Below are 10,748 nucleotides of genomic sequence, written 5' to 3'. Positions count from 1 at the left end.
CCCCCCCCCCATGTGGTGTCTCTCACTACCACACCGCCACTACTACTACTACTACTACTACTACCACCACTACTACTACTTCTTCTTCTTCTTCTGCTTGCAGTGCCGCAACACGAGACGGGAGAAGGCGTGCTCCATAATGTTGCAGCCAGAATTGCAGCGGAAACAGTTTAAAGAGAATGGGTGAAAGTCTGTCATGCCGGATGTCAGCAAGACCTGCGGAAGAGCCTGGGGCTACGTGAACAAGGCTCCATCATGGAGTGCTGTAACCTGACGGGTGGTGGTAGGGGTTAGGAGTGCAGACCGAGGGAGGTCTCTTGCCTGGATACGTTTGGTCACTTAAGGATGAGAGTTCAAGTTCACTGTAGACAATACAACACATTTAATTGCAGTAAACCCTCGCTTAACTCTATTAATTGCAGAAGGTCTTCCGGACTTAGCGATAAACCAATTAATAAAGCAAAAGACAGCCTAACAAAACAAAAAAAATCTTAGAAAACAAATAAATTGGAAATTTATTAATATAGGTAGTGCTGGTGAAAATAAATAAAAATATATCACTGCAGCAATTCCTTCCCTTGCCAGAAGCTGAAAGCCTTGGTCTCCTTCATCCAGCTGAAGCCAATCTTGGATATTTTCTTGCGCGGTTTCAGTCTCTCCAGCTGCCCTCAACACAGTCTGAAAGTCATCTTGCTCTGTCAGAAGCTGAAATCCTGGGTCTCCTTCATCCAGCTGAAGCCAATCTTGGATATTTCCTTGCACGGTTTCAGTCTCTCCAGCTGCCTCAACACAGTCTGAAAGACCTCTTGCTCCTAAATCCCACGTGTCTTTTGAAGTGTGTACTCAGGTGTGAACAGAAGTTTTCATATTCCGATCCGGATTATCCGATATCAGGAGTAACTGTAACCGGAGTAGCGAGGGTTCGATATACGATGGAGGTTCATACATGACTGACAATAAGGCTGAAGTTCGGAATATCCTGACCAGATTTAGACGGAAACCCGTCCATTTGTACGGGCGCTGAGACCAGGTCACAGACAGGCATAACCTTCACATCGGACGTTCCTTTGCGCTTCTTAATGAAAGCTGCCTCAAAATTGTAACTTCCCTGCCCATTTCCTGTTTCACACCGCGAATTTGTTACACACTTCTGGAGGTACGCAAGGTTACACACTGGCTTCTCTCCACGGAGCCTCGGGTTCGATCTCGAGTGACTTCATGGCACTGAAGCAGGACATTCTCTGAGTTTCTTCTCCTTTCTCCTGATAATCATCATTCCACCACTGAACCTAAGGTGCGCGATAGCCCTGATCAGGTTGCACATTATCACATCTGTCCGTCTGTCCACTTGTCTCTTGGCTACAGTTGGTTGGATTTTCGTGACGGTTTATATTCGAGAGTTTTGCTAAAATCTGTTGGCTCAATTTAACTCTGGTTACATCGGACAAAAATAACAGATATTTAACACGGAGTCTCAAATGATTTTACGAGAACATCTCGCTCTGCCTCTTATGCCACTGAAAGGAGCACAGTGGGGTTGCCATGGCCACCAAGGTACGTATAATACCTGAACTCGCCCTGCGAGTCGTAGGAAACAACGAAAAGTTACCCGGTGCCTGGGGGTATAACAGGGTCACCCTGTTCCTTCCGGGTTTGGGGGAATCTCGAATTTGAGACAGTAAAAATGGTCGTGAGTCCCGCGGGACTCGGACCTGAGAATGACTATGCTGGCGAGGACAAGCAGCAATTGTAAACGATAGAATCATCATCTTGTGAGAAAAGACGTTATATGAGGACCATAACTGCAAGTGTTCAGTTGGAAAACAAAATTACTGGTCGTGAGTCTCAAGGGGCTTGTCACCAAGACGAAATGATTGGCGGTAAACCTCCAGTCGTAAAGCAACTTTGACTCTGAGAGTCTTTCAAGTGTTAAATTACATGAGCAAACGTTTTCTTTGAGGTTTGCCAATAAAAAGTTGGGGTTTAGGTCCTGACAGCATTGACTGTGAAGAATATGTTCTTATGGGATGTAACGCCGTGTAGTTTGGAGTATGTTCCAATTTTCGGAGGAAGAGATCGCCTCCATCTTCAGGTTTGAAGAGTACTCCTCTGTTTCTCCTAGGATTCTTGTTTTGCTTCTCTTCGACCATGAAGTTGCAGGCGATATGTTCCTCCGAAACATGTCTCTCTTCGAAAAGCACGGCGTCAAGAGCCCATAACACCGCCCTCTCATGAGAGTAGTAAGTTTTTCCTGTCTCTCTGCAGATGGCACTGCCATGTCTCTGTGTCCCGCGTTCCGTTACCAGTTTTTATATTTAACCTGGGGTGGAGAAGAGATTGTAGGACGACTCAGAAGAAAATGGAATCATGAAATGTGGGAACAGGAGCAGGTAAACTTGTCTCTGTGCTTAATTAATTAAACAATAAGCCATGAAAGAATATGGTGGAATGGAGATATAGCTCCACCATTCTTTACCTCATCAGTAGATGGAGGTGAACGATGAGCTTCACGCCCCAGCCGCTTTATCCCCGGGGAAATAGGTCCCGGTACCCATTGATTAGAAGGCTGGGTGGGCCCCAGAGAAGGTCTGGACGTTGTGGAGAGGAGAACAGTTTTGCACTGTAGGGAACTGTTCGCTGAAGGCGAGATGAGGGAACTTAAATGTCAGTTCCAGGAGCTGTGTACTGTGAGGGGAGACAGGGCAAGTCTGCTCGTTTGTGCCAGGAAGTACTGTAAGTGTTCGTTCCAAACAGCGGAGACACAACTCCACGTACTCTAACCTCCGCACTAGATCGTGGTGAATGGTCAGCTTCACGCCCCCGCTGATTTACTCTCGTGGGTAGAGACGCCAGTGTTCGTTCGATGGGACGCTGTGCGCCTGTCTAGACGCAGAGGCTCCTCGAACGATTCCTGGAACTAGCCCCCGTTCTCTGGTTCAATGCCAGCGACAGGCCTAATTCGGCATTGTGCCAGGGGTGCGAAAACTTCGCAACTGAAGGGCCAGATTGCGAACTGAGTGCGTTTTACATAGCAGGAAAGAGACCAGCCCGTCGCCTTAAAGTACTTTTAGTCTATTTTCCTTATTTTGAAAACAAAAATAAACGTAGGCTTTTTAATGGAAATGGAGTGTCTCGTGGTAACGGCGCGGTACATAATTGTGTATCATTAAGCTAACTCGGTTTCTCTTCAGTTTCGCATTCGGAAGGTTCGGGAGTCGATATAAAAATATAAGCACCTGAAAATCATTGTTTGATTAACCACGAAATAACAGAGCCAGCTGCAATAATTATTTTCACCAATCACTACCTTTCTTCCCCCTCTTCTTCGTTATCAAGGTCATTCAACTAGCCTCAAGTTCCTGTGTTCAGATGGAGACAGCGTACAAGTTAACGTACGCCATCTATGAAACAGGGGGAGAACAGATGCAGAACTTCCTCCCAATCACCATCCTTCTCACTCACCCCACCACCCCTTGGCAGTGTGACAGAACCAGCTTCAAGTTGCTGCCTTCAGATGGGGACACCATACAAAGTGCGTTCAGCCATCTATATNCACCAATCACTACCTTTCTTCCCCCTCTTCTTCGTTATCAAGGTCATTCAACTAGCCTCAAGTTCCTGTGTTCAGATGGAGACAGCGTACAAGTTAACGTACGCCATCTATGAAACAGGGGGAGAACATGTGCAGAACTTCCTCCCAATCACCATCCTTCTCTCCCCACCACTCCTTGTCTATGTGACAGAACCAGCTTCAGGTTGCTGCCTTCAGATGGGGACACCATACAAAGCGCGTTCAGCCATCTATATGGCAATGTCGGAACAGTTACCATTCCACCAAAGCCCTTGTTACAATGCCTATCAGCAGCGGCTAACACGCATGAGCGCGCTGGACCAGCAGGAAGTCGCGTTCCGGTGACTTGACAGAATTTCCTGCAGTTTCTTTCTAGTTCACGTAACTGGACCAGTTCAATCCAACCCAGATTCTCAACTTTTCCTACTGAGTTCACTTTAATATTATCTTATTTACAAATATGTTTCTTTCCGAGACGTTTTTCTAACAAAAATCTTGTTATGCATTTGCAACTAAATCTTTATAATAAATGAGGTGCAGCTTACACATTTACTAAGCTACCAATTATCAATTCTTTTTGCAGCCTCCTGTAATTTCTTTGCTCTTATGCCCAAAGTGAGGAGCTGTTTCAAGGAAACAGCGGCTACGGTCTAGAAACCCGAAATTAACGGCCGTGGGGATCCGTTGCACTGACGACATGACACCCTCTATCCGCTAAAGTTGGCACTAACTTCGCCGACAAGCGGCAGTCGCTCGGTCGGTATAGTTCGCTTGCGGACTAAAACCACGAGTTCTTTGGTTATTTGTGTATTTTTTAATTTGTCCTACCCTGAATTCTCTAAGCGAGCAGTAAAAATAATCTTAAACAGCTGAAACAAGTTTGAAAGCAAATTTTCTGTCTACTTCCTCCCACCGCCTGGGAACAATCCTGATGGCCCATTCCTCGCGTTTATCAGTGTGATGCTTTTTATTGTAGACCCCCAACAATGTGGAGTTCATTGATGGCTGAAAGCCGGAATAGTGCCGGCAGAGTAGACGTTCATTGATAGGCAAGGGCTCGGTAAACACGTTCCTCTGCAACGAATAGGCAAGCAACAATGAAAGGATTGTTAGGAAATGGTGTTTTCTGTTGGTTCCGCCTCGAGGCTATATATCCCAGGACAACTGAGAGTTAGTTGAAACCCGTGTGGAGGCGGGGGTCGAATACCTCGACCGTGACCCTGCGAGTCGTAGGAGGCGACGAAAAGGGAAGTCTCAAATTTGAGATAGTAATATATGGTCTCGAGTACCAAGGGACTCGGACCCGAGAAATACTGCGCTGGCAAGGACCAGGAGCATATACAGAAGACAGACCCGTCCTCTCGTCAGAGAGGGCGCTCACAGAAACAAGACCGTAACTGTCAAACAGTAATAAATATCTGGTCATGAGCCCCAGGAGGGTGCTCGACAACAAGACGTACTGACTGACTGGCCGTCAGTCGCAATGTGACTTTGATTTGAGTTAGTTGAGACTCGGCAGTCGAAGCTAACTGAGAAGAGATTGCAACGAGATGGTTGGCAGTTGCAGCAAAGAACTGGATTGAGATTTCCAGAGTTGGCAGTTGGCAGTTGCAGCAAAGAAATGGACTCAGATTTCCGGAGTTGGCAGTTGGCAGGTGATTGAGGAATGGAGACAGTTCAGTTGGCTTGGAAGTCCTGCTGTGAAAAGAAGATTTTATGTGTGCTATAGTTACAGTGATACTGTTATAAATCCGTTGTCAGAATACGGCTAGTGAAGACTGAGAAGATTTAACGTGTCCTGGTGGTTTGTAAAGTGTGGAGATTAGCGGTAGCGCTGTAATTACTTGTAGGTCCGCGTGGTGGTATGTTAAAGTGATCAATATATCCAATATCCAATCTACACCCCGTCTATAGTGACACATTTGTCCTGAACTCTCGCAAGCCGGGATGACTGTCCACAAGTTTGGTGTAGGCAACAAGCCCATGACGCCTGTGACAAGCGGGTTCACCGTCCGTGAAAAGCGACCATTTTGCATAAAGAAAACCTTCTTGAGGACGTAGCTGTGCACGGTCATCTTGCCTGGTTTCAAGTATGTTAAAATGATCATTTGAGCCGATCGCATCTGTCATGTTTACGGGCTGGGAACACGGAAGTGTGTATCAGATATGTGCATTGCAGCATTAATATTCATGCCAACATTTGGGGGCACGCGGTAGCGTAGTTGGTTGAGGAACTATGCTACAAGCCGGAAGGTCGCAGGTTCAAGTCCCGATGAGGTCATTGGATTCTTTTCAATTGCTCTAATCCTTCCAGCCGCAATATGGCGCTGGGGTCGACTCAGCCTCTAACAGAAATGAGTACCAGGAATCTTCTTCGAGGTAAAGGGCGGCCGGCGCGTAGGCTGACCTCACCGCCATCTGTGAGCCGATTGTCTAGAAAATGTGGGAGCCTCGACGTCTCACAACCCTATGGGCCTCCATGGCCTGTTACAGGGACAGCTTTACTTTATTTTTACTTGCCACTGCCCTGCTCTGTGGCTAGACACGTGTCGGGTCACACATGAAGCCTCAAACCTTGAGGCCAAGGATGTGATAATGTTCCGCCTGCTCAGGACTATCGTACACCCTAGGGTCTGGTGATAATGTCTCCGTTTTCTTTCGGACCGGTTTAAAGAATTTAATTTAGTTTATTTAAAGAATTACTGGACATTTATTTATGATTATTTAATTTTTACCGGTTTATAAGTTTTATAGTGGCACGCGGTAACGTAGTCGGTTGAGGCACTATGCTACAAGCCGAAAGGTCGCGGGTTCGATTCCCGATGAGGTCACTGGATTTTTTCAATTAACCTAATCATTCCTGCCGCACTATGACCTTGGGGTCGCCTCAGCCTCTAACAGAAATGAGTACCAGGAATTTTGGTGGGGGTAAAGGGTGGCCGGAGTGTAAGGCTGACAACCTCGCCGCCATCTGTGAGCCGACTATCCTTCTGATATTAACCCAAATAACCCTGAAGGTAGAGATGGATGAAAAGTGAGAGGTTCAGCTACAATAGCGCAATGGTGGAATGTTAAGTGGCAAGGGAAAACCGGAGAGAACTCTGCTCCAGTACCACTTCACGCACCAAGAATCTCTTACGCAGTCACTTGGAACTGAACCAGAGGCTCCGCCGTCAGGAGCCAGCATCTAATCGTCTGAACAGTGGACCGGCTTTCTGCGCCTGAGTAAGACCAGAAGAGTCAATTAAGAGAAGCAGAGTGGAACAGTAATTTGCTGCTGGCCCTCGCCAGCACAGTCATTCTTTGTTTCGGGTATCGCGGGGCCAATGACAATAATCTTCTGCCTCATGACTCTGACGGAGATGCGAAAAAATACACTTTACGTATTATTCTGTCAGTAGGAGTTGGCCGCACAGAAAACATTATGTAAGGCTGTCCATAACGGTTATGTAAGGGTCTTCACAGCTGCCAAGTTCTGGAGGCTAGCTGGAGCACTGCCTTCTGAAACAGATTGTTATGCAGATCATCACAATGTAAGGACAACGCGACTTCCGCTGCTAGGATCGGCCACAATATAAGTTACCAAAGTTGATAAGAGAAATCACTTCTCTTCTGTTACGACTCAATTTTATAACAGACGGTACGCAGAACATGATGAATGCATCAACAACTACATTTTGTAGTAACTATAGACGGGTTTTGGGTTGGTAATCAGATATATTGGACTGTTTAATACAGCGCGTGACTACAATTCACACTTCACTGTCACATACAGTAGCGACCACAGTCAGGTCTTCACTAGTCGTTGCTTCGTTGCGGCTTCCAACGGCTGACTTTCGCCTTCTTCTGGGTTCCCGAACTGTCCCCAGCCTCAGCTACCAGCTTCTCACAGAAAGAGCCCACGAAGACTGAACCCCAGCGGTTACCTCACTCACTCACTGAGACTGAGTCTTATGTTACGACCAAACGTTCAGTAGCCCAGTCTAACGTATCTTGTATTAAAGCACCCATCTGAGGCTTACGACCAGATTTTTGTTACTGTCAGACAGTTGCGCTCTCTCTGACGAGAGGACGGGTCTGTCTTTTACAATTGCTGCTGGTCCTCGTGAGCGCAGTCATTCTCGGGTCCGAGTCCAGATTCGAGACTTCTCCTTTCATCGCCTCCTACGACTCGCAGGGTCACGGTGGAGGTATTCGACCCCGCTTCCACACGGGATTCTTGTATCTCACTGACTCTCAGCTTCTCCTGCTTATAACATCCCGGCACGATCGCGTAGAAAACACCCTTCCTCTGTTGCAGGTCAATTGTTGTCGTGGAAACACGCTTATTTTCGGAGGGGATATTGAGCAACGGCTGTTGCTTATTTCGCGGTCGTTACCTAGCAACGGTCTACATGCCACATTATCTATTACGTACTATGAAAAATAAGAAGTAAGGAAATGCATGCACACGGCAACATGGCGTCGCGTACTCGAAGTCGCTTCCTGGATACATTTCTGGAGTTGAATTGGTCTGAGACCCTCGCGACTTGACGAAACATTACAATGAAAACACGTGCTACAATTCCCTGTGAAACTCCTGCTAGAAGCACGCAGCTGGTCGTGGTCAGACTGGGCCCAGAAATGCTCGTGTAGATATTCGCGTAAACCATCGCTTATTTTTGTCCAATTTGAACCAAAATTTGAACTTGTCGACAAATATCAGCGGAACACCATGACGAAATTTCATGAAAATCTGTTCCAAGCCGTTCTCGAGCTGTTATACCTGGACAGACTGTCACAGCTCTATATAAAAAGGAAACTTGACCCCATTTTTTTTAACCACTTCGCTTTTTGCATCAGCAATGTCTTCAATGTATCGTTTGTTTGTTTTGTGGTGAGATACAGCCATTGGTAACTGTAGCCGACCGCAACTGAGCATCGCTGTGAGGTAGATGCAGAACGGACTAACAACGGACAGGGAAAGTTGAGCAACTTGGAGAGAAACCTGTCACATGACCGCTGTTTGTTCCACATGAACTGTCTCGGGATCGAGCCCGCGCTGTCGCTTCGAAGGTACAAGCATTCTGCACTAACTGTACAGTCAGTCTCTCTCTCCGTCCGCAAATTCTCTCTAAATCGTCTTCTTCCTATCCGGTTCCACTCCTCAGTCGCCGTGAAGGGCAAACACGAAGCAAATGAAATGCCATGAGGTGCCGAAGGGCAAAACCAAACGAGGTTATGAATATACGCGTACGTACCGACTCGTGACGTAACAACGCTACTGCTTTTGTAGAGCGTGTGGCTGTGCAGATGGGCCCTGCCTCGTAACATGGGAAATCCTATCAGTGAACGCGCTATATTTCGGAAAGAGGGGAATGTTTATGATGTCACGTACCGTGTCACAGGGGGAAGGGGGATTTTGCGAAGCGAGTCCTCACAATGTCAGTATGGTCAGTACCACCAGCTGAACCGATCGGACTACAAGTGCAGAGATGCTGAACATTCTGAACACACTGAACTGGAGAAGATGCCTGCAGCACGCAGCCGCGTTAACAGGTCAGTCCAAGTCAGGGATCGGGAAGCATGCTGCACGCGCCCCTGGGCAATGTTAACACAGTTTCCCAAACTGTGCTGCTGGAGAACAGATCTCCGCAACCCGCTCTGCTCGCTGTCGCTCAGTCCTCCAAATTATTTGAAATACACTTGTAACGACTCACAGTTCTGACGTGTAAGTTAGTAAGATCTAATACAGTTGTTCCGGAAAATTCAACTGCAGTCTTTGAAATATTTAACGAATACTACTGTGACTGTACAAGAACATTCTATAGCTTACTGTAGGTGCAGAGAGGCTGTAGCTATTTAGGTTCCTGCTGTCACCGTACAGCCTGACAGAGACCTGCGACAGAGTGCAGAGAGGCTGTAAAGCTATTTAGGTGCCTGCTGTCAACGTACAGCCTTATACGGACCTGCAACAGTGTGCAGAACGGCACTTTTCGTGACTGTACAGGAACATTCTATAGCTTACTGCAGATGTAGAGAGGCTGTAAAGCTATTTAGGTGCCTGCTGTCAACGTACAGCCTTATACGGACCTGCAACAGTGTGCAGAACGGCACTTTTCGTGACTGTACAGGAACATTCTATAGCTTACTGTAGGTGTAGAGAGGCTGTAAAGCTATTTAGGTGCCTGCTGTCAACGTACAGCCTTATACGGACCTGCAACAGTGTGCAGAACTGCACTTTTCGTGACTGTACAGGAACACCCTATAGATTACTGTAGGTGTAGAGAGACTGTAAAGTTATTTAGGTTCCTGCTGTAACTGTACAGCCTGACAGGGCCCTGCAACAGTGTGCAGAACTGCACTTTTCGTGACTGTACAGGAACATTCTATAGCTTACTGCAGGTGTAGAGAGGCTGTAAAGCTATTTAGGTTCCTGCTGTCAACGTACAGCCTGATACGGACCTGCAACAGTGTGCAGAGAGGCTGTAGCTATTTAGGTTCCTGCTGTCACTGTACAGCCTGATAGGGACATGTAACAGCGTGCAGAACTGCACTTTTCGTCACTGTACAGCAACATTCTATAGCTTACTGTAGGTGTAGAGAGGCTGTAAAGCTATTTAGGTTCCTGCTGTCAACGTACAGCCTGATACGGACCTGCAACAGTGTGCAGATCTGCACTTTTCGTGACTGTACAGGAACATTCTGTAGCTTACTGTAGGTGTAGAGACGCTGTAAAGCTATTTAGGTTCCTGCTGTCACCGTACAGCCTGATAGGGACTTGCAACAGTGTACAGAACTGCACTTTTCGTGACTGTACAGGAACATTCTATAGCTTACTGTAGGTGGAGAGAGGCTGTAAAGCTATTTAGGTTCCTGCTGTCACCGTACAGTCTGACAAGAGACCTGCAACAGAGTGCAGAGAGGCTGTAAAGCTATTTAGGTTCCTGCTGTCACTGTACAGCCTGATAGGGACATGCAACAGTGTGCAGAACTACATTTTCCGTGACTGTACAGGAACATTCGATAGCTTAATGTAGGTGTGGAGAGGCTGTAAAGCTACCGTATTTACGCATGTATAGGCCGCACATTTTTTGCCAAAAATTCAAGAGGAAAACTGGGGTGCAGCTTATATTCGAAATCACACTTCATTTAAAAAAATATATATATTCATAATTAGTAATACAGGTGTTCAAAG

At 46.7% G+C, this 10,748-nt stretch overlaps 2 protein-coding genes across 3 annotated transcripts in view; one reads left to right on the top strand and one right to left on the bottom strand.

Moving 5' to 3' along the window:
• The window catches only part of LOC111873843 (NGFI-A-binding protein homolog), a 116,367-nt gene that overhangs the window by 90,023 nt on the left and 15,596 nt on the right, over window positions 1-10,748 (bottom strand). The window lies entirely within an intron of this gene.
• LOC111873848 (facilitated trehalose transporter Tret1) overlaps window positions 8,991-10,748 on the top strand; it is a 14,360-nt gene continuing 12,602 nt past the window's right edge. Inside the window, exon 1 of one of the 2 annotated variants that reach the window (XM_023868882.2) lies at window positions 8,991-9,109. In XM_023868882.2, the coding sequence (XP_023724650.1) occupies window positions 9,046-9,109 (64 nt within the window). In that variant the 5' untranslated portion in view covers window positions 8,991-9,045. The remainder of the gene's footprint in view (window positions 9,110-10,748) is intronic. The other variant, XM_023868891.2, reaches the window with a different exon arrangement.

This window comes from Cryptotermes secundus, unplaced genomic scaffold (assembly GCF_002891405.2).
Source record: "Cryptotermes secundus unplaced genomic scaffold, Csec_1.0 scaffold47, whole genome shotgun sequence".
NCBI lineage: Eukaryota > Metazoa > Arthropoda > Insecta > Blattodea > Kalotermitidae > Cryptotermes > Cryptotermes secundus.
The sequence above is the reverse complement of the archived record's forward strand: the minus strand, read 5'-3'. Positions and strand labels throughout refer to the sequence as shown.